This window comes from Podarcis muralis, chromosome Z, assembly GCF_964188315.1.
Source record: "Podarcis muralis chromosome Z, rPodMur119.hap1.1, whole genome shotgun sequence".
Lineage (NCBI taxonomy): Eukaryota > Metazoa > Chordata > Lepidosauria > Squamata > Lacertidae > Podarcis > Podarcis muralis.
In genome coordinates, this window is record NC_135673.1 from 22,711,205 (window position 1) to 22,733,782 (window position 22,578).

Sequence of the window (22,578 nt, forward strand, 5' to 3'; positions counted from 1 at the left end):
GGTTAATGGGGAGGTTGCGCACTGAATAGGAACTGCTGCAACAATTCCATTCTTCCCCAGTGGCCTTGTCCCAAGGCACTTGTACTCTTCCTTCCAAGTTCACAGGGTATTGGATGAAGACCCAGTGCTGCCTTTTCATCTTGGCCATCATTTTGCTAAACCAAATTCCTTCCTTGCATTCATTCTTTTCTAGACCAGTGTTTGCAAGTTCATTTCATAACAGAATGCTGGCATTTAATTGGCAGGTGGAGTCTGTAGCTCTTCTGTTCCAGTTCCCTTAATCATGCCACTAATTCAAGTAGCTTGTGAAATGCTTTCTCAGGCTCTCCCTTACCCTCCCTATCCTTTCTATACTATCTGAGCAGCATGCCATCAGAAATTCAAAATAAATGGGTGCAGGAATGGCCAGGTCATGAAAATAGGCTTGATAAGAAATCTAGAAAAGTTTGTCCTCCAGTAATTAGACATGTTTGATCTCTAATAAGAAAGCTTAGGTATGATTTGGTATATAGCCCCTGATCACTCAGTTGACATCATCTCCAAGTAGAATGACGAAGGACGCCTGCCTGAAACTCTGGAGAGCCACTGCTAATCAGTGTAGGTCAGAGTTTTCCAAACTGTGTGTTGTGACATGTTAGTGCAGAGGTCCTCAACCTTTTTGAGTCCACAGCTCCTTTGACCAACTGCATTATTTCTGCGGCACCCCTGTGGGACTCCCTTGCCTGCAGAGCTGGCAGCCCCTCACCCCTTTTCAAACACCCTCCCTTGTAGAGTGTTCCCTCATCTTCCTCTCCTCTCCTTGGGAGTCCTCTGGGCAGCTGCAGCTGCTGCCCCTGATCTCTGAGCTGCCTCCCTTGCCCCAAAGAGAAGTGCCTCCTCACACTGCCCCACAGGGACCTGGGATTCACCATTTGCCTGGGGAGCTTGTAGCCAGGGCTGCTGCAACAAACAGCTGTGCAAGCCTTTGGGAGACAGAGATGCAATAGGGCATCACAGGAGGGAGGGAAAGAAAGAGGGACAGAGGCCAGTGTTGCCCGTGGCACCCTTGACCATCATTCAAGGTACCCCAGGGTGCCACAGCATACTGGTTGAAAACCACTGTGTTAGTGTGTCAGCTGCAGCATGTAGGTGTGTCTCATGAACACTCCCCACAATCCTCCCGGAGCTGGAAAGGGGTTAGTTTAACCTCCGGTTTGCTAGTAAAACTGAATTACTGTGTCGTGAAATGATGCATGTCTAAAAAGTGTGTCACCAACTTTAAAAGTTTGGAAAGCGCTGGTGTAGGCAGTACTGAGCTGGATGGACCACTGGTCTAACATAGAACAAGACAACTTTTTAAGTTCCTGACAGATGATTTTGCCATAGCTCCCTAGTCAAGCATTTACAGTGGTGCCTCGCAAGACGAAAAGAATCCATTCCGCGATTCTCTTCGTCTAGCGGTTTTTTCGTCTTGTGAAGCAACCCCATTAGCGGCTAAGCGGATTAGCGCATTTAGCGGTTTAGCGGCTTGTTGTTGTTGTTTAGTCGTTTAGTCGTGTCCGACTCTTCGTGACCCCATGGACCAGAGCACGCCAGGCACCTCTGTCCTCCACTACTTCCCTCAGTTTGGTCAGACTCATGCTGGTAACCTCGAAAACACTATCCAACCATCTCGTCCTCTGTCGCCCCCTTCTCCTTCTGCCCTCCATCTTTCCCAGCATCAGTGTCTTCTCCAGGGAGTCTTCTCTTCTCATGAGGTGGCCAAAGTACTGGAGCCTCAGCTTCACGATCTGTCCTTCCAGTGAGCACTCAGGGCTGATTTCCTTAAGAATGGATGCGTTTGATCTTCTTGCAGTCCATGGGACTCTCAAGAGTCTTCTCCAGCACCATAATTCAAAAGCATCAATTCTTCGGCGATCAGCCTTCTTTATGGTCCAGCTCTCACTTCCATACATCACTACTGGGAAAACCATGGCTTTAACTATACGGACCTTTGTTGGCAAGGTGACGTCTCTACTTCTCAAGATGCTGTCTAGGCCTGTCATTGCCCTTCTCCCAAGAAGGAGGCGTCTTTTAATTTCGTGGCTGCTGTCACCATCTGCAGTGATCATGGAGCCCAAGAAAGTAAAATCTCTCACTGCCTCCATTTCTTCCCCTTCTATTTGCCAGGAGGTGATGGGACCAGTGGCCATGATCTTCTTTTTTTGATGTTGAGCTTTAGACCATATTTTGCGCTCTCCTCTTTCACCCTCATTAAAAGGTTCTTTAATTCCTCCTCACTTTCTGCCATCAAGGTTGTGTCATCTGCATATCTGAGGTTGTTGATATTTCTTCCGGCAATCTTAATTCCAGCTTGGGATTCATCCAGCCCAGCCTTTCGCATGATGTATTCTGCATATAAATTAAATAAGCAGGGAGACAAAATACAGCCTTGTCGTACTCCTTTCCCAATTTTGAACCAATCAGTTGTTCCATATCCAGTTCCAACTGTAGCTTCTTGTCCCACATAGAGATTTCTCAGGAGACAGATGAGGTGATCAGGCACTCCCATTTCTTTAAGAACTTGCCATAGTTTGCTGTGGTCGACACAGTCAAAGGCTTTTGCATAGTCAATGAAGCAGAAGTAGATGTCTTTCTGGAACTCTCTAGCTTTCTCCATAATCCAGCGCATGTTTGCAATTTGGTCTCTGGTTCCTCTGCCTCTTCTAAATCCAGCTTGCACTTCTGGGAGTTCTTGATCCACATACTGCTTGAGCCTTCCTTGTAGAATTTTAAGCATAACCTTGCTAGCGTGTGAGATGAGTGCAATTGTGCGGTAGTTGGAGCATTCTTTGGCACTGCCCTTCTTTGGGATTGGGATGTAGACTGATCTTCTCCAATCTTCTGGCCACTGCTGAGTTTTCCAAATTTGCTGGCATATTGAGTGTAGCACCTTAACAGCATCATCTTTTAAAATTTTAAATAGTTCAGCTGGAATACCATCACTTCCACTGGCCTTGTTATTTGCAGTGCTTTCTAAGGCCCATTTGACTTCACTCTCCAGGATGTCTGGCTCAAGGTCAGCAACCACACTACCTGGGGTGTACGAGACATCCATATCTTTCTGGTATAATTCTTCTGTGTATTCTTGCCACCTCTTCTTGATGTCTTCTGCTTCTGTTAGGTCCTTACCACTTTTGTCCTTTATTATGGTAATCTTTGTACGAAATGTTCCTTTAGCGGCTTAGCGGCTATTAAAGGATTAGCGGCTAAACTGCTAAAAGGCTATTAACGGCTTAGTGGCTTAGAAAAGGGGGGGAAGGGGGGAATGGCAAGACTCGCAAGACATTTTTGTCTTGCGAAGCAAGCCCATAGGGAAATTCGTCTTGCGAAGCGCCTCCGAAACGGAAAACCCTTTCGTCTAGCGGGTTTTTCGTCTTGTGAGGCATTCGTCTTGCGGGGCACCACTGTACTTTGCATGTAGAAGGTCTCAGGTTCAATACCCAGTGGCATCTCCAGGTAGGCTTGGAATACTACTTACCTTAAGCGGAGGGTGGCTTTGCAGGATAAGGCCTGCCCACCACCATAGCAGCCGCAGAAATGGGAGGTTTCCTGTTGGATGGAGACATTCCTGGCCTTACTCTGATGGCCTTACTCTGACCATGGGGAGCTACTGCCAGCCAGTGTATAGAATACTGAGCTAGATGGACTAGTGCTCTGACTTGGAAGCTAAGGCAGCTTCCAACTTTCCTTTTTATTTTGAGGGGGAGGAAATACAGATTTAGATACATATTGGGGGAGAGAACACACATTTTAATAGGTATTGTAGATTTGGGATGTCAGCCTGCATGATGTCCTGAGTCACTTCCAATTATTGGGGTCATGTATCCCGTGGGGTTTAGAATTTAAAAGAGGGGGGTTGCTGGACTACTCAGTTTTCTTTGTACAGTGGTACCTCGGGTTAAGTACTTAATTCCTTAATTCTGGAGGTCCATTCTTAACTTGAAACTGTTCTTAACCTGAGGTACCACTTTAGCTAATGGGGCCTCCCGCTGCCGCTGCGCCACCACCATGCGAATTCTGTTCTCATCCTGAAGCAAAGTTCTTAACCCGAGGTACTATTTCTGGGTTAGCGGAGTCTGTAACCTGAAGCGTCTGTAACCCAAGGTACCACTGTAAGGCAGTGGCCTTTGCAGGTCACTTAAGGGTCCTCATCAGCATCTCAAAATGATGGGCTAGGTTGCAAGAGCTACAACTGGGTGATGGTGCTAACAGGTGGACCTTTCCTCCACCCCACCCACCTAGCTGCTAGGTAGGAGAGCAATAGCCAAAGTAGTGCGAGTGAGCTCAGCTGGAAGCAGGCTGGGAACACAGGGACCTGCTTGCTCTGTGCTGGACCCAAAGCTTTAACTAACAGAGAAGCAGGATCTGTTGGGGTGTTAATGCTGTGAGCCCCTCCATTCTATGCTCAGGTTGTATATAGGTGTAAAAACCAACAACCCCATATATCCTAAAGACACCACAGTCTCTGCTGACCTTCATTGCAAGGAAGCAGAATCTGGAATCCCTAAGTGTAGTGTTTAACAGTGTCTGGAACCTCTAAGTGTAGTGTTTAACAGTATTTTGAGGGTTTTTTGTTTTAAAGATTAATAGAGAAATGGAACGGAATTATGGGTAAAAAAAATAAAGGCAGGGGGAAGCCTGGGAAATAAGTTCATTAAAACTTGTTTAACACAAGGGTCCCTAGTGTCTTATTGAGCCCATCAGGAAATTAAATGTCACTTGATTCTTCAGCAGTTCCTCAGATTCCTTGCCAATGTGTGTAATGATGATAGCAGCTAATGCAGTGCATTCATTGCCCACAGGCTATTGCAGAATTGACAGTGCAATTTATATGCCACTCATCATCCGTTTAAGCAGCTGGGTTCTTGTTTAGTGATGGACAATAGTTCACTTCAAAATGAGCGAAAAAGTGGCAAAGATTTTGGGATTCAGCACACATTCCGGATGAAGGAATGCACACCAAATGTACTAAACAGATCCTTTTGAAGCACAATTCACAAAATGAAAAGTGTGCATCAATTCCTTTGTACCTAGGGAAAGCCACAATGAGCATATCAAGGCAAATCCAGCAAAATGCAGCTGTGTCCACTCAAAGCACACACTAAATTCTTGTTGTGAGTCCAGTCTAATAGGGGTGGTGTGTGCTAAAAATAAAACAGAATTCTGAATCCAGGCACTCTTGAGTTGTCAGCCAAGAAAAATTAAATTCTGCCACCTCAATAAATGTGTGCCATGGCAACTCTGAAGAGCTCAAGTCATTCACCTTTCCCCATAAATCTGTGTGTTCTGAATATCCCAGATGGTTCTGTTAGGTGAGTTATACCCACCTGCTTTCTAAATCCCATAACATATATTCATTCTTTTGTGTGTACACACAGAATGTGCTGCTTATGCTCAGTTTACTTCTTCCTCAGTAATACAGTGGTACCTCAGGTTACAGACGCTTCAGGTTACAGACTCTGCTAACCCAGAAATAGTACTTCGGGTTAAGAACTTTGCTTCAGGATAAGAACAGAAATCGCATGGCGGCGCAGCAGCAGCGGGAGGCCCCATTAGCTAAAGTGGTACCTCAGGTTAAGAACAGTTTCAGGTTAAGAACGGACCTCTGGAACGAATTAAGTTCTTAACTAGAGGTACCACTATATTTCTTCTGTGGCGACGCAGAAACAGGCCTAGGAAGCAAGCAGAAGTGGATTCCTGCATACAAGGCGTTCAGGAAACTTTGTAGCAGCTTTTCTGGAACATCATCCAAGCACCCCCCCCCCCCAAAAAAAAACCCCACACACCCTCATAGTGTTTGTGGCTAAATAAATGATGTCACAGAGAGTGGAATGCTGATGCTAGTGCTTTTGGGGGCATGGTTTTCATTTGTTATTATGCTATATACTTTTGTGTTTTTATATTATAAACCACCCTGTAATCTTCAGATAAAGGGTGGTGTAGAAATTTAATAAATAATATAGATAAAATAAAAAGAATCCCTCCTTGTTTATATATTTTGTTCTGCAAATTTTACTGTGGGTTGTTGTTGCTTTAGAATTGGAGAGGGGCAAGTTGCTATTTAGGGCCCCCAAGAGTGAAAACTTTATTCAGTCATGGAATCATAGAATTTGGTGTAAGGCAACTTCCTGTGCTTCTCTGTTCTTGTCCCTTGTTTGCCTTGCCTTGCCTTGGCTTTCTTTCCTTCTCTTCTCCTCCTCAACACCAGTTTCAGAATGTCACCTCCTCTGAGAGAGACCCTGGTTTGTTTGTTTTCCATTTTGCTTATGAAATCTTTGTGAAGTGTAATGTCCATTGACACAAAAATTCTTACAAGAAAACTGAATTGGTCTCTGTAATCTCTTCTACCCTTTATCCAAGGTGAAGCCCTGCTGATTCCCTTCCAAGATGCCGTTGGTGAAGAGAAACATAGAACCTCGTCACCTCTGCCGCGGAGCCCTTCCAGATGGGGTTACCAGTGAGCTGGAATGTGTGACCAACAGCACTTTAGCCGCCATCATTAAGCAGCTGGGGAGCCTCAGTAAGTTTCTGATGAGTTTTGCATCTTAGAGAAGTTTGAGTGCCGTTCAGCTGGCAGAAAAGGGCTTGCATGGGGTTTAAACAGAGTAAGGGAACTCTAGATTCCCAGACTATCCCTGTATCTTTAACCTCTGTGCTGGCTTCTCGCTATCCTTTGAGGTTTAGACTGATATGTCTTAGGTTGCATTCTGTTTACAACTTCCTCCTCCTCAGCACACTTACGCTGGATCTCAAGGCACGAGGTCATCTTGGATCTACCTCCTGAGAACTAAGGGGCAAGCATGACTTATTTGTTTCTCCAACTAGTTAGTTAGGTCTACATAACTCTTTCCTATAAAAATTGTGCTTCCTTTAATAAGCATAAGCTTCCTTATCTTATACAAAGTGTCATTCTGAATACCTTTTAACTAATGGTATGCTCCAAGCAAGCATTATTTTAACTAAAAACATGTGTGTCCTGTACCAGGCCTGAGGCTGCAGCCAGATATGAGTGTTTCAAAGTTCTGAAAGCAATAAGAGGGAGCAATCATTGCCTGCACTGTAGGGATTGGCAAATGATAGATCGGGATCTGCTGGGAGATTCTCTGGATGATTTGCAGTAGATTGTCAAGGATTTCTGACTCTCAATTGTTTAATAACAAAATGACTCCCTTCCTCCCCTAAATTAAATTGCTGAAATGAAAGAAGATTGAGGTATCATGAGTGGTGTTTTAAATGGAAGGACTGTGAGTCTCATTTTCTTCTGATACTCATTACAAATGCTGGTGTGAGAATCCTTTAATTTTGAGTCTTTTGCACCATTCTGGTTAGTGGATCTAGGGGTTCTGCAAAAATATTTTTGCCGAAGACAACAGTGGGACAGAAATGAAACATGCATGTTTCTTTAACTTGGGAATGAGAAAATTGCAGCCCTCTAGATGTTGTTGGACTCCAGTCCCATCAGCCCCAGCCAGCATTTCCACTGATCAGGGATCATGGGAGTTTTCCCATTTTAAAAATCTGATGATGTGTCCGCATGACAAACTTATATTGGGTTTATGCCAGCTGAACAGTCATCACCCTGGAGAGATGCTGCCAGTCAGTGTCAACAATACCAAGCTAGGTTCAGTGGTGCTGAATAGAACCATCTCTGTGGCAGCATCCTGTTTCTGGAATGATAGTATAGTAGGGGTGGAGAATCTTGTATCTTACTGGCCCCTGGGACTCTGCCCAGGCCATGTATATTTCTGAGGCTGCACCTCTCACCAGTTGTGCTTTTTTGTGTCTTCTTGAACTCTGATAATGCTTCTTGCTTGTCTGGATGGAGGGTGTGTGTGTGTGTGCGCGCACGCGCATGTGTGTGCATGCACGCATAGAAGTATCTGACAATGTAGCCTCTCGCCTGTTTCTCTGCCCGCTTTTGCCTCTGTGGCCCAGAAACTTGCCCATAGAGGAATGTGGTCATTGGGATGAAAAAGGTTTATTTGTTTTATTGCCTACCTAAGCCTGACGGAATAGAAGAGCTTTCAGCAGGCATTTAAAGGTTGGCACAGGAGGCACCTGCTGAATCTCCAGTGGCTGAGTATTTGACAGGACTGGGCCAATGACACTCAAGGCTCAGTTTCTTGCTATTGTTAGATGAGCCTCACCAACCTGGGGAATGACCAAGGACATTCCTGCAGATGATCTCAGTGACAGAGCTGGGGCAAAAAGGGTTCAGGCGCTCCCTGAGGTACCTAGGAGTCAGGACCCAAGTTGTTCTGGGCTTTGTCAGTTAATGCAAGGACCGTGAACTTGGCTCAGTAGTAGATGGGCAGCCAGTGTAGATGTTTTAACAATGAAATCACATGTTCTCAGGCGCCTGCACTGTTATAATTTCAGTGCCAAATGATCTACCTGCTTGCTCAGGCATTTTAGGCTTTTCAACAGGTGACCATCTGACCCCTCTCCTCTGTTTTTAGCTTTCTCTGTTTTTAGCTGCCTCTGCTGGTAGGTGGTGGTGTTGCTTTTCTTTTACACATCTTTTTAAAATTGTTCTTATCCGTAGGAATATAAGAACATAACTAAAAACATAAAACTGGGAACTCAATCTAAAACAAAAATAAAAAGAGGCACAGGAAAAACCACACATGAATTATTTGGTGTCCACTTGGATGTCACACAGTGGATGGGGTGCGAAGCACAATGTAGGTCAGTCAGTCTGGCTATGGGCAAGTGCTGAGGGCAAGTGAAGTTAGCTGAGATTGATAGCAAGGAAGGGCAATGCACATCAATAAGTAAACATGGACTTTTAAAAGGGGGCTAGACAGATTCATGGAAGATTAGCCTGCCAATGGCTGCTAGGCCCAAAGACTCCGTAGAAACTTCAGCCTCAAAGGCAGTATATGCCTCTAAATTATTTTATACATCATTAAATTTCTATCCCACCTTTCCTCCAATTCGTTCAAGACGATGTATATGGTCCCCTCTCCCCATTTTATCCTCACAACACCCCTGTGAGGTAGGTTAGTCTGAAAGGCAACTAGTGGGCCACAGTCACCAGTGATCTGGGGATTTGAACTCTGGTCTCCCAGACCCTTGTCTGACACTCTAACCACTAGGACACACTAGCTTAATTACCAGTTATGAGAAATAACAGTGAGAGAGGCAGGGCTAGTGTCAAAGGTCCACATGATCAAGGCAACTTCTTGAGGGTTCACACCATAAAAAGAGGACCACTGGTAGGAGCACCTAAAGCTGCTCCTTCTATTCACTATGGCAACTTGCTAGCTCGTTTTCCTACTTCTTGCTGCGGCCCAGACAGTGGTGGTGAGAATGAAGAGCTGTAGATGGCTTGATTTGATTGCTCACCTGCTTTCTGCCTGGCAAGCAAGCAGCTGGTAGCAGTGAGAAGGAAGAGGAAGAGCATCACCCCCAAAACACATACCTGTTTACCAGAATTGATAAACTCCTCAACATCCAGACCTGGGAACCACTCACCCACAGTCTCCATCTTATCAGGATCCAGTCTGTTGGCACTCAGGCACTGGTTCAAAACAGACACAGTGTCTCTTGATTCAGATGTCACAGTGAAATAGAACTCAGTTTCGCAGTACCGTATACTGATGGCACCATGACCACATTCACACCATACATTTAAAACACCATGATACCACTTTAAACAGTCATGGCTTTTCCTCAAATAATCTTAGGGGTTGTAGGTTCTGAGAGTTGTTAGGAGACTCTATATTCTCCTCCCAGAGCTACAAGTTCCAGAGTGGTTTTACAATCAATTCCACAGTCTGTGGGAGGGGAATATTGGGGGCGGCAGGGGCAGTTCCTAACAAACTATAGCTCTAAGAATTATTGGGGAGAAACTATGACAGTTCAAAGTGATTTCATAGTGCTTCAGATATATAGTGTGAATGTAGCCCATGTCCCAAATCTTCTAGTGATAGTTCTTTGTGGCTTTATATAGATATTAAACAGCACCGGGTTGGGTGTGCAGTGTGGGAATGGGACAAAATAGCCATTTGCAGCATCCCACAGCAACACTTCCAGGGAGTAGACACACAATTCCCCAAGTCAATTCTCTGAACTCAATCCCATAAGTAGCGGGGGGCAAAGGTAAAAGGTAAAGGACCCCTGGAAGGTTAAGTCCAGTCAAAGGCGACTATGGGGTCGTGGCGCTCATCTTGCTTTCAGGCCAAGGGAGCTGGCATTTGTCCACAGACAGCTTTCCGGGTCATGTGGCCAGGATGACTAAACTGCTTCTGGCACATCGGAACACTGTGACAGAAGCCAGAGCACACAGAAACACCGTTTACCTTCCCGCTGCAGCGGTAACTATTTATCTACCCGCTCTGGTGTGCTTTCGAACTGCTAGGTTGGAAGAAGCTGGGACAGAGCAACGGGAGCTCACCCTGTTGCATGGATTCAAAGCCCAAGAGTCTCAGTGGTTTGGACACACAATTCCCCAACACAATTCTCTGAGCTCAATCCCATAAGTAGCAGTGGAACCACTGCAAGACTGTGCCACCAACTCCCAACTCATGGTGTGGTCCAGGAGGATACCATGGCAAAGGGATCTAAAGTTGCTAAGACCAAGAGCAACAGGCTTACTTACACTCCCCAGTCTTCTCCCAGCAAAAGCCATCCACCACCACCCTCTCATGCATCTTTCTCATGCATCTTACCTCCAAGGCAGTAGTTGTCAAATACCTCACAATCTAGAACGGGCTTTTTTAGGAGCTGCCACACTGCCTCTTTATTCAAGACATTGGGTACTATCTCCTTTTGCAAAGATGCATTAACCAAGCTGGACTAATACACACACACACACACACACACACACACACACACACACACACAAAACACATAGCAAGCATGAGTAAGCCAAGATGAGTATGTTGTGAGCCAAACTGCGGCAAGCATCGTGTCCATGTCCTCAGGTGAGGAGGTCAACTTGTGGGCCACCCAAAAGACATATCTTTGGCCACTGTGGAAGAAGAGACAGTGCTAGAGTAAGGCCACATGCACACCATACATTTAAAACACTTTCATACCACTTTAAACAGTCATGGCTTCTCCAAAAGAATTCTGAGAGCTGTAAAGGGTGCTCAGGGTTGCTAGGAGATCCTTATTCCCTCAGAACTATAATTTGCAGAGTGGTTTAATAATCCATCTTGGGAACTCTGTGAATTGTAGATCACTGATGGGAACAGGGGCCTCCTAACGATTCTCAGCATCCTCAACAAACTACAGCTCCCAGGATTCTTTGAAGGAAGCCATTAATGTAAAGTGGTATCATAGTTCTTTAATGTATGGTGGGAATGTGGCCTAGATAGGCCTTTGGACTGATTTAGCAGCCAGCTCTTCTTCTGTTCCTAACCTTTTCACAAGGTGTACTGAAAATAAAATTTTAATAAAGTAAGTGAGATTTTATGGCACTGCTGAAAATGTTTGCGCAAAACTGTTAGTTGTTTTGACCTAGTTCAAGTCTGAATAAAAAAGCATGGCTACTCCACAAGGCTTGTAAACTACAAGGAAGACCATTTTCTTATGCCTTGATTGAGTGAGCAACCAATAACAGGCCTGCATAATGCCTGCCCAAACTGCTAGCCGGGCTAGATCCACAAAGGGTGACAATTACCTCCTGTTTTGCAGCTTCTTTTATTCTTTTTTCAATACTGTGTGTTATTTGGAGTCGCTTCCTCAGGCGAGCACATGTGACTGACAAAGCATGCCCCTGTGTTGCTGTCTTGTGGAACAAGACTAGCATTGTAATTTGCCAGAGAGACATATCTCTCTGAAAAACCCTCTGTTTGACCCATCAAAGGGATCTGAAGCAAAACTAAATCAAAGTGAGACTGCATGTGGCAGTTTGTGCTGGTGGAGTTGGCTCAGAGGGTGTTTACACTGGATTTGTCACTTTTTCCAGTCATATTTTTGGCTATTCAATTTTGTTTCTCAGTATGTTGTATGGTGATTAACATGGTTCTCTAAAGGCTTAAGTAAATGTTAGTAGGCAAAAAAGGACATGCAAAAGCAAGTGTCGCCAATGTGGCAGTCATGGGCACAATTACTTTTCTGTTGTAATGGCGCCCTTGAGGTCTTCTAATGGTGCCCTCAAAGCCTCTGGGCTGCTCCACTTGCAGCCATGGTGGTGAGGGTGGTTACCTCTGCCCCTTTGGAAAAGTGGGGTAACCAGTCTCATATAACCAGCATCCTTAAGTGTAATTAATGCATGAAGGGGTTCAGACCATAGAGTAAATTCTCCATATAGCTCTATATGCCTTCTTTCTTTCTTTCTTTCTTTCTTTCTTTCTTTCTTTCTTTCTTTCCTTCTTTCTTTCTTTCTTTTTAAATTATAAATGGTTTACGAAGGCTTTAATACAACGACAAGAGTTCTACCTATTGACACGCAAGTAAAACAAAAATAAATAAAATAATGGAAACTGCCGTATTTTTCGCTCCATAAGAAGAACCTGACCATAAGATGCACCTAGTTTTTAGAGGAGGAAAACGAGAAAAAAAATATTCTGAACGAAACAGTGAATGTATGATTTCTGTGGTTAATGCTGTGGCCACAGACATGTGATTTGACGGTAAGTTTGGGGTAGCCCAATGCAAAAATCCTGAAGATTCATGTGGATCTGTGCTTTGTAACCACGTTTTTGCGCCATTGCAGCCCCAAACAACAGTGGGTACATGGTTTTTATGGTGCAGGCTGTAGCCCTGGACATGCTATGTGATCTGATGGTGAATTTGAGGAGACCCAATGCAAAAATACTGAGGATCCATGTGGATCCGTGCTTTGTAACCACGTTTTTGCGCCATTGCGACCCCACACAACAGTGAGTGCGTGTTTTTTTTGGTGCAGGCTGTAGCCATGGATATGCTATGTGATCTGATGGTGAATTTGAGGAGACCCAATGCAAAAATCCTGAGGATTCATGTGGATCCGTGCTTTGTAACCACTTTTTTGCGCCATTGCGGCCCCACACAACAGTGGGTGCGTGGTTTTTTTGGTGCAGCCTGTAGCCGTGGACATGCCATGTCATCTGATGGTGAATTTGAGGAGACCCAATGATAAAATCCTGAGGATCCATGTGGATCCGTGCTCTGTAACCACGTTTTTGTGCCATGGTGGGCTCACACAACAGTGGGTGCGTGGTTTTTTTGGTGCAGGCTGTAGCCCTAGACATGCTATGTGATCTGATGGTGAATTTGGGGTGAACCAATGCAAAAATCCTGAGGATCCATGTGGATCCGTGCTTTGTAGCCACGTTTTTGCGCCATTGAGGCCCCACACAACAGTGGGTGCGTGGTTTTTTGGGGGCAGGCTGTAGCCCTGGACATGCTATGTGACCACATGGTGAATTTGGGATGACCCAACGCAAAAATCCTGAGGATCCATGTGGATCCGTGCTTTGTAACCACGTTTTTGCGCCATGGCGGCCCCACACAACAGTCGCTCCATGATTTTTTTTGGTGCAGGCTGTAGTCCTGGACATTGTATGTCATCTGATGGTGAATTTGAGGTGACCCACTGCAAAAATCCTGAGGATCCATGTGGATCCGTGCTTTGTAACCACGTTTTTGCGCCATTGCGGCCCCACACAACAGTGGGTGTGCGGTTTTTTTGGTGCAGGCTGTAGCCCTGGACATGATATGTGATCTGATGGTGAATTTGGGGTGACCCAATGCAAAAATCTTGAGGATTCATGTGGATCCGTGCTTTGTAGCCATGTTTTTGCGCCATTGCGCCCCGCACACAACAGTGGGAGCGTGGTTTTTTTGGTTCAGGCTGTACCCCTAGACATGCTATGTGATCTGATGGTGAATTTGGGGTGAACCAATGCAAAAATCCTAAGGATCCCTTTGGATCCATGCTTTGTAACCACGTTTTTGCGCCATGGCGGCCCCACACAACAGTGGGTGTGTGGTATTTTTGGTGCAGGCTGTAGCCCTGGCCATGCTTTGTGATCTGATGGTGAATTTGGGGTGACCCAATGCAAAAATCCTGAGGATTCATGTGGATCCGTGCTTTGTAACCATGTTTTTGCGCCATTGCAGCCCCACACAACAGTGGGTGTGTGGCTTTTTTGGTGCAGCCTGTAGCCCTAGACATGCTATGTGATCTGATGGTGAATTTGGGGTGACCCAATGCAAAATTCCCGCGGATCCATGTGGATCCGTGCTTTGTAACCACGTTTTTGCGCCATTGAGGCCCCACACAACAGTGGGTGAGTGGTTTTTTTGCTACAGCCTGTAGCCTTAGACATGCTATGTGATCTGATGGTGAATTTGGGGTGACCCAATGCAAAAATCCTGAGGATCCATGTGGATCCGTGCTTTGTAACCACATTTTTGCGCCATGGCGGCCCCACACAACAGTGGGTCCGTGGTTTTTTTTGGTGCAGGCTGTAGTCCTGGACATTGTATGTGATCTGATGGTGAATTTGGGGTGACCCAATGCAAAAATCCTGAGGATCCATGTGGATCCCTGCTTTGTAACCACGTTTTTGCGCCATGGCAGCCCCACACAACAGTGGGTGTGTGGTTTTTTTGGTGCAGGCTGTAGCCCTAGACATGCTATGTGATCTGATGGTGAATTTGGGGTGACCCAATGCAAAAATGCTGAGGATCCATGTGGATCCGTGCTTTGTAACCACGTTTTTGCGCCATGGCAGCCCCACACAACAGTGGGTGCGTGGTTTTTTGGGTGCAGGCTGTAGCCCTGGGCATGCTTTGTGATCTGATGGTGAATTTGGGGTGACCCAATGCAAAAATCCTGAGGATCCATGTGGATCCATGCTTTGTTACCACGTTTTTGCGCCATTGCGGCCCCACACAACAGTGGGTGTGTGGTTTTTTTGGTGCAGGCTGTAGTCCTGGACATTGTATGTCATCTGATGGTGAATTTGGGGTGACCCAATGCAAAAATCCTGAGGATCCATGTGGATCCCTGCTTTGTAACCACGTTTTTGCGCCATGGCAGCCCCACACCAGTGGGTGTGTGGTTTTTTGGGTGCAGGCTGTAGCCATGGACATGCTAAGTGATCTGATGGTGAATTTGGGGTGACCCAATGCAAAAATCCTGAGGATCCATGTGGACCCGTGCTTTGTAACCACGTTTTTGCGCCATTGCAGCCCCAAACAACAGTGGGTGCGTGGCTTTTTATGGTGCAGGCTGTAGCCCTGGACATGCTATGTAATCTGATGGTGAATTTGGGGTGACCCAATGCAAAAATCCTGAGGATCCATGTGGATCCGTGCTTTGTAACCACGTTTTTGCACCATTGCGGCCCCACACAACAGTGGGTGTGCGGTTTTTTTGGTGCAGGCTGTAGTCCTGGACATTGTATGTGATCTGATGGTGGATTTGAGGTGACCCAATGAAAAAATCCTGAGGATCCATGTGGATCCGTGCTTTGTAACCACGTTTTTGCGCCATGGCAGCCCCACACAACAGTGGGTGCGTGGTTTTTTGGGTGCAGGCTGTAGCCCTGGGCATGCTTTGTGATCTGAAGGTGAATTTGGGGTGACCCAATGCAAAAATCCTGAGGATCCATGTGGATCCATGCTTTGTTACCACGTTTTTGCGCCATTGCGGCCCCACACAACAGTGGGTGTGTGAATTTTTGATTCAGGCTGTAGCCCTGGAAATGCTATGTGATCTGATGGTGAATTTGGGGTGACCCAATACAAAAATCCCCAGGATCCATGTGGATTCGTGCATTGTAACCATGTTTTTGCACCATTGCGGCCCCACACAACAGTGGGTGCTTGGTTTTTTGGGTGCAGGCTGTAGCCGTGGACATGCTATGTGATCTGATGGTGAATTTGGGGTGACCCAATGCAAAAATCATGAGGATCCATGGGGTTTTACGTCCCCCCTCCCAGGCACCCTCCTTTATTCCATCCCTTTTCTATCTCCTGATCCCACCTATCAGCTGCTTCCTTTCAACACTCCTTTACCTCTTGTTTACCTTAGTTACTTTTCCTTAGCTAGAGCAGTTTTTTGCTCCTCCTTATCTTCTAATTTCTCTCCTCGTTGATTTAGTCTTCCTGTCTCCTCTCCCTGCAAGTTTGCTGTCTTTACCTCTCCCCTCCCAGCCAGCTTCCTTTATCGCTAGAGTCCCTTATCTCCCTCCCCTATCACTTGCCGGCTTTGTTTCAACACCCCCTTCCCTCTTTATAAAAAAAAATAAGCATGATTTGCTTTCCCTGTGGGCAATTCGGCTCCAGGGACCACACATTCACTCCATAAGACGCACAGACATTTCCCCTTACTTTTACTGATGAAAAAAAGTGCGTCTTGTGGAGCGAAAAATTCAGTAATAACATTGAAGTAAATAAAAGAATATGGTTGAACGTTATCATTAAACTTATTATTCCAAAACATTTTTTTAAACCACCCATTTCCCCAAATAACTAATTTACACATAATTTGCACATAAAGTAGGTGAACTTGATCAAAGTTGCAAGGAATCAGATGGTTTTCAATCCATTCAAATTCTGTAGGAATTTTTTAGGATTAGTTACTACTTCTAGATCATTTTCCAGGATAATCTCCAATATAATTTCCAAACAGCCAGGTAAAAATACTTCAGGTTCTAAAGGTATATGGCATCCTAATGTATTTGATATTTGAAAATCACATGGATTTTTGTTGTTGTTGTTGTTGTTGTTGTTGTTGTTGTTGTTGTTGTTGTTATTTCCTGGTGGCAGTTCCAAAAGATATGTATAAAATTTGCTTTAGCTGAGCCACATCTCCAGCAATTATCTAAACGCTTTTCAAAACCCAGATTAATTTTACTCTGTCCAACTTCTACCGAGAGCCCATAGCACTTACTCAGAAATATAGATGTGCCCAGAGGCCTAAAAATGTTGGCCAGCCTTGCACAAGTCACATACCGTATTTTTCGCTCTATAACATGCACCAGACCACAACACGCACGTAGTTTTTAGAGGAGGAAAACAAGAAAAAAAATATTCTAAATGAAACAGTGGATGTATGATTTTTGTGGTTCATGCTGTGGCCACAGACATGTGATCTGACAGTGAGTTTGGAGTAGCCCAATGCAAAAATCCTGAGGATCCATGTGGATCCATGCTTTGTAACCACGTTTTTGCACCACTGCGGCCCCAGACAACAGTGGGTGTGTGATTTTTATGGTGCAAGATGTAGCCATGGACATGCTATGTGATCTGATGGTGAATTTGAGGTGACCCAGTGCAAAAATTCTGAGGATCCATGTGGATCCGTGCTTTGTAACCATGTTTTAAGTGTGGAGGGAAGGAAAAGCACTCAAGGGACAAGGAGCACAAGTGGAGTGTATGGAGAAGGATGCTGCTAATAATGCTATTTAGCGAGCTGAGTGGGGAGGAGAGAGGGACAGAGAGCCTGCTTGCTTTAAAGGAGCCAACCGGACAGGAGCCGCTTACACGCTTACTCGTGTAAGCGGCTCCTCTCCTCTCCCGCTTTGCTCCTTTAAAGCAAGCAGGCTCTCTGTCCCTCTCTCCTCCCCACTAAGCGGCTCTTCTCCCGCTTTGCTGTTTCAAAGCGAGCCACGGAGGAGGGAAGGAAGGGGAACCATGGATCCTCTGCTCATGACTGCAGCAGATCCCCCCCCCCCCGCCACCCATAGGCATTCGCTCCATGACATGCACAGACATTTCCCCTTACTTTCTAGGAGGAAAAAAGTGTGTGTTATGGTGCAAAAAATACGGTAACTCTCGGTAGGCCTTTGTAAACAATAAAATCAACAAAAAGAGTTGCTCTAATTGTTAGGTTCCAGAGACCTTTTCAGTAAGGGGGAAAAGGTATAATATATATATAGAAAGGAAAATTCCTTGGATGCCAAGATTCAGGTTTGGGGAAGTACTCTTTGGTAAGAGAACCCCAGCAGAGATTTAAAGTCACAAAATATGCAGCAAAGTAATGCCAAATTTTAGCCTGCATACCTTAAAATATACCCTTGTGAGTTCCAAGACTTCCTTCTTCCCCCAGCATAGGAGAAGACCAAACATTAGGTAAGTTAAAATTTGTACTTACCGTATTTTCCGGTGTATAAGACGACCCCCAACTTTTCCAGATAAAATATAGAGTTTGGGATATACTCGCCATATAAGACTACCCCTCTTCCAACGCACACTAAATAAGAATTAAAAAAACACCAGATTTTATTTCAATATGGTAATTTTAATTCAAATGCTTATGACATGCAGGTACTTAGCATGTCACTTATAAACATAAGGCTGTTTGTCATCAAACATGTAAACATAAAACAGTACAAGTGGATTAAACTTTTCCTAACTCACTCTAAAGCTGAAAGGAAGGATAAACACACTTACTGGGGTGTAAGCTTTATTAAATATTGTGGCACTTATTTCTAAATAAGCATGCATAAGGGCTGGTACTGCAAGGCTACACTCTTATGCAGGGTTACAGGGAGAAAATCCCAGAGTGGTGGGGCTTACTTGTGAGTAAACATGCATAGGAGCAGCTAAAAGGGAGCATTAGGAAGAGACAAATTGAGAAGGCATGAAAGAGTAATTGAAAAAGCCATTAAGAACAAAAATGGAAGGTAAGTCAGAAAAAGAGAAAGAGTGGTTAAGTGGAAACATGAGGGGGGAGGAATGAAGGGTAGTGTGTGAGAGGAATAAGGCAGTCAAAAAATGCTAAATGCAAGGAAGGAATTGGGAACATGGAAAAGGTGAGTGGACAAAAGGAGTATTAATGGGCAGTTAACAGAAGCCTAAAGAGGCAATGGGGTGAAAGGCATAACCTAAGGAAGGGGATGATGCTGATGATTAGAAAAGCACAATACTCAAGATACGATGCAGATGCTTACTTATCACTCAACATGCCTTTTGCAAGCTACTTCACAATTTTAACAGCTATGCATTACAACCCCATGCTGCACACACTCTCTAGAACCTGTAGTCTTCAACATGTTTTAAATCATATACATCACAGAAACACACTGCACAGAGCTTCAAGGATCAGAGCTTCAGCATACATCTTCATGGTTGAAAAACCATGTGTGTCCCCACTTCAAAGATGATGGCATTAGCGGACCAACAGACACAACACAGGTCAGCAGCACATTACCTGTTAAAGTCACATCTGAAGTTGTTCCAAGTTATATACTTTACAACACAATATGCTTTACACACATCCCTCCAAGTTTAATGGGGCTTACTTACTCCCCAGATAAGTGGATTTAAGACTGCAGTTCCCACCCTTTCAACACATGCTTATGAGGCAAAGTGAGGAACTCTAATCCATGTAAACACTTGTAAAGACAGAGCAACTTAATAGTAGGAACCTCTGCGGCAGCCACAAACCAGCGCTGATGGCTGCCAGCCCGGCAGCTTCCGCAGCAGCAGCATGGGCGCTCCACAAGGTCTGGCACCAGCGGCGATGAAGCCATCCCGGATCGCAGACACTGGACCCGGCGTGAGGAGGCTGAGAGGGCGGCGGCAGCAGCAACCCCAGCAGGGCTTCAGACAGGCGATCCGAGCAACCTGCCAGGCGGCATCAAAGGGCGGGTGGTTGGGATCAGCTGTCTCAGAGGAGAGGAGAGAGCTATATGCTTAATAAAAATGTGCGCCCTGCTGCGTTGAGTGGCTCCATCTAGAGAATTAAAAAAGAAAATAAAAAATCCCTGCTTGACGAGATGCTCAGCAGAGAGACACGCAGGCAGAGATAAGCAGCCTCCTCTTCCTGCCTGCTCTCCTGCCACCTCTTCGCACACACGCTGTAGCAGCCGAGGGTGAAACAAAGGAGCCAGAGGCTTGCGCCACAAAGGCAGCTAGAAGGAGCAAGGCAAAACGGCTTGGGAAGGCAAGGGAAGAATGCGCTGTGGCCATTTAAATAGTTGAAGCCCTCCGCCGCTTCACTCAGGCGACCCCCCACAACCATACCCAGCGTATAAGACGATCCCTGACTTTTGGGAAGATTTTGCTGGGTTAAAAAGTCATCTTATACGCCAGAACATACGGTACAAACTTTTCAGAGATCATTTCAGAGGTTCATTTTTCCATGCATCAGTCAGAAAAGTTGCACAGGCGGTAAAACTTGGCTTAGTTGCAAAGTGGTGAATGTTGCTAAATTATTGGTATAGGCGCTCAATAGAGGCTTGTTAGAGTGTAGCCTCTTCACACCTTGTGCTTCTCAGGTAGACTGGAGGGGAGCAAAGTCTTGATTATGTAGTTCAGGGAGGTCCAACCTTCATACAAGAGGGCTGCAATAGTACCTTGACAAGGAATCTGCAGACTGCACACTGCCTTGTCAAATGGGGAAACAAGGGCAAAATTTGACACCCTTCCACCTAGCCCTCATGCTTCTTTTCCCAGAGTGGTTGAGCTTTAGGAGGGCACTGGGTTTTGGGAAGGAGTTGAGCTGGGAAAGCACTAACTAGGCTTTGGGAAGGAGGAGGGAGGATTCTAGGATAAGGTTACCAGATGTCCCTGTTTCCTGGGAAAAGTCCCCAGATTTACAAATCAGTCCCCTGACAAAATCCATCTATTTAGTAGGAAGTTGAAAAGTGTCCCTGGATTCATTGGAACAAAATCTGGTAACCTTCCTCTAGGACCCTATCAAGAGTCCTCACACTTCCTTCCCAAATCCCAGCTTCTCGCTGCAAAAAAGAAAAGAAAAAGAAAACCTGAGCCTGGCAGGACAGCTTTTTCTATGGTCTGAACCCCTTCATGCATTAATTAGACTCAAGAATGTTGGTTATATGAGACTAGTTATCTCACATTTATCAAGGATACACACACACACACACACAAATATACATATACACATACCGGTACATACACACAATTATACACCCTTCGCAATTCAGCATTATAAAATTACAAGCTCTGAGAAGACACCACCAAGGGGAATAAGAGTGGTTTTGGCACATGTTTGCAAATGCATAATAATAATAATAATAATAATAATAATAATAATAATAATAATTTATTATTTGTACCCCGCCCATCTGGCTGGGTTTCCCCAGCCACTCTGGGCGGCTTCCATAGAAACCAAAAAACACTAAAATATCATACATTAAAAACTTCCCTGAACAGGGCTACCTTAAGATGTCTTCTGAATGTCAGGTAGTTGTTTATCATTTTGACATCTGATGGGAGGGCGTTCCACAGGGCGGGCACCACTACCGAAAAGGCCCTCTGCCTGGTTCCCTGCAGCTTTGCTTCTCGCAATGAGGGAACCGCCAGAAGGCCCTCGGCGCTGGACCTCAGCGTCCAGGCTGAACGATGGGGGTGGAGACGCTCCTTCAGGTATACTGAGCTGAGGCCGTTTAGGGCTTTAAAGGTCAACACCAGCACTTTGAATTGTGCTCGGAAACGTACTGAGAGCCAATGTAGGTCTTTCAAGACCGGTGTTATGTGGTCTCAGCGGCCGCCCCCAGTCACCAGTCTAGCTGCCGCATTCTGGATTAGCTGTAGTTTCCGAGTCACCTTCAAAGGTAGCCCCACGTAGAGCGCATTGCAGTAGTCCAAGCGGGAGATAACTAGAGCATGCACCACTCTGGTGAGACAGTCCGCGGGCAGGTAGGGTCTCAGCCTGCGTACCAGGTGGAGTTGGTAGACAGCTGCCCTGGATACAGAATTGACCTGCACCTCCATGGACAGCTGTGAGTCCAAAATGACTCCCAGGCTGTGCACCTGGTCCTTCAAGGGCACAGTTACCCTATTCAGGACCAGCGAGTCCTCCACACCAGCCCGCCCCCTGTCCCCCAAAAACAGTACTTCTGTCTTGTCAGGATTCAGCTTCAATCCATTAGCCGCCATCCATCCTCCAACCGCCTCCGGGCACTCACACAGGACCTTCACCGCCTTCACTGGTTCTGATTTGAAAGAGAGGTAGAGCTGGAAAGACATGCCAGTGTGTTGCTTTCCTTGCCCCCAATTGTGGCACAAAGTTGGTACAGGTGGCGACCATTTTGCACGCATCCTATTGACGTGCAGCTGCCAATACATGCCTGGCTTTCACTCCCAGAATTGGGGTGGAACAGGCTTACGTGTGACTGCCGGCACATGCAATGAACCGGAACGCAACCCCCGCACAAATGAGCTTCATGTACTGTACTATAATCATTGCTATTTTTCTAGAAAAAGAGGTGCTGGAATTCACGACGAATGCCTCCCTTGTTCTCTTATAATGGCAATGGCGTCCACCCGAGAAGAGCCGGAACTGAGCTCCAGTGAGTTCCGGCTGAAAAAATCCCCTCGCTATAATAATTGCAGCCTTGAGGGGGAAAAAAAAGGGGGGGGGGAGGCACCAAACACAGGAAGCAAACAAAATGGACAAAATATCCAGGTGCATATTCAGAATCCAAGGCTGAAAAACAGCAAGCGATAACAGCCGGTGGCAATAGGAACAGAAATACACAATCCCATAACGTCAAGGACAGGCCAAAGCAGGGGAGAAGGAAGCTGGGTACACCTGCTCCAGGCCTTGGAGGGCTAAGTTGGCCAGAGGGCCCTGCCAGACTTACACTGTCATGCCAAAAATGCCCCCATCCTTCCCAGCTGAACTGGGGCTCAATGGGT

At 45.6% G+C, this 22,578-nt stretch overlaps 1 protein-coding gene across 3 annotated transcripts in view; it reads left to right on the forward strand.

Moving 5' to 3' along the window:
- Nucleotides 1-22,578, forward strand: part of LOC114589133 (actin-binding protein WASF3-like) — a 76,018-nt gene that overhangs the window by 28,967 nt on the left and 24,473 nt on the right. For all 3 annotated transcript variants that reach the window (XM_028715248.2, XM_028715245.2, XM_028715244.2), the window contains exon 2: nucleotides 6,382-6,541. In XM_028715248.2, the coding sequence (XP_028571081.1) occupies nucleotides 6,409-6,541 (133 nt within the window). In that variant the 5' untranslated portion in view covers nucleotides 6,382-6,408. The remainder of the gene's footprint in view (nucleotides 1-6,381; nucleotides 6,542-22,578) is intronic.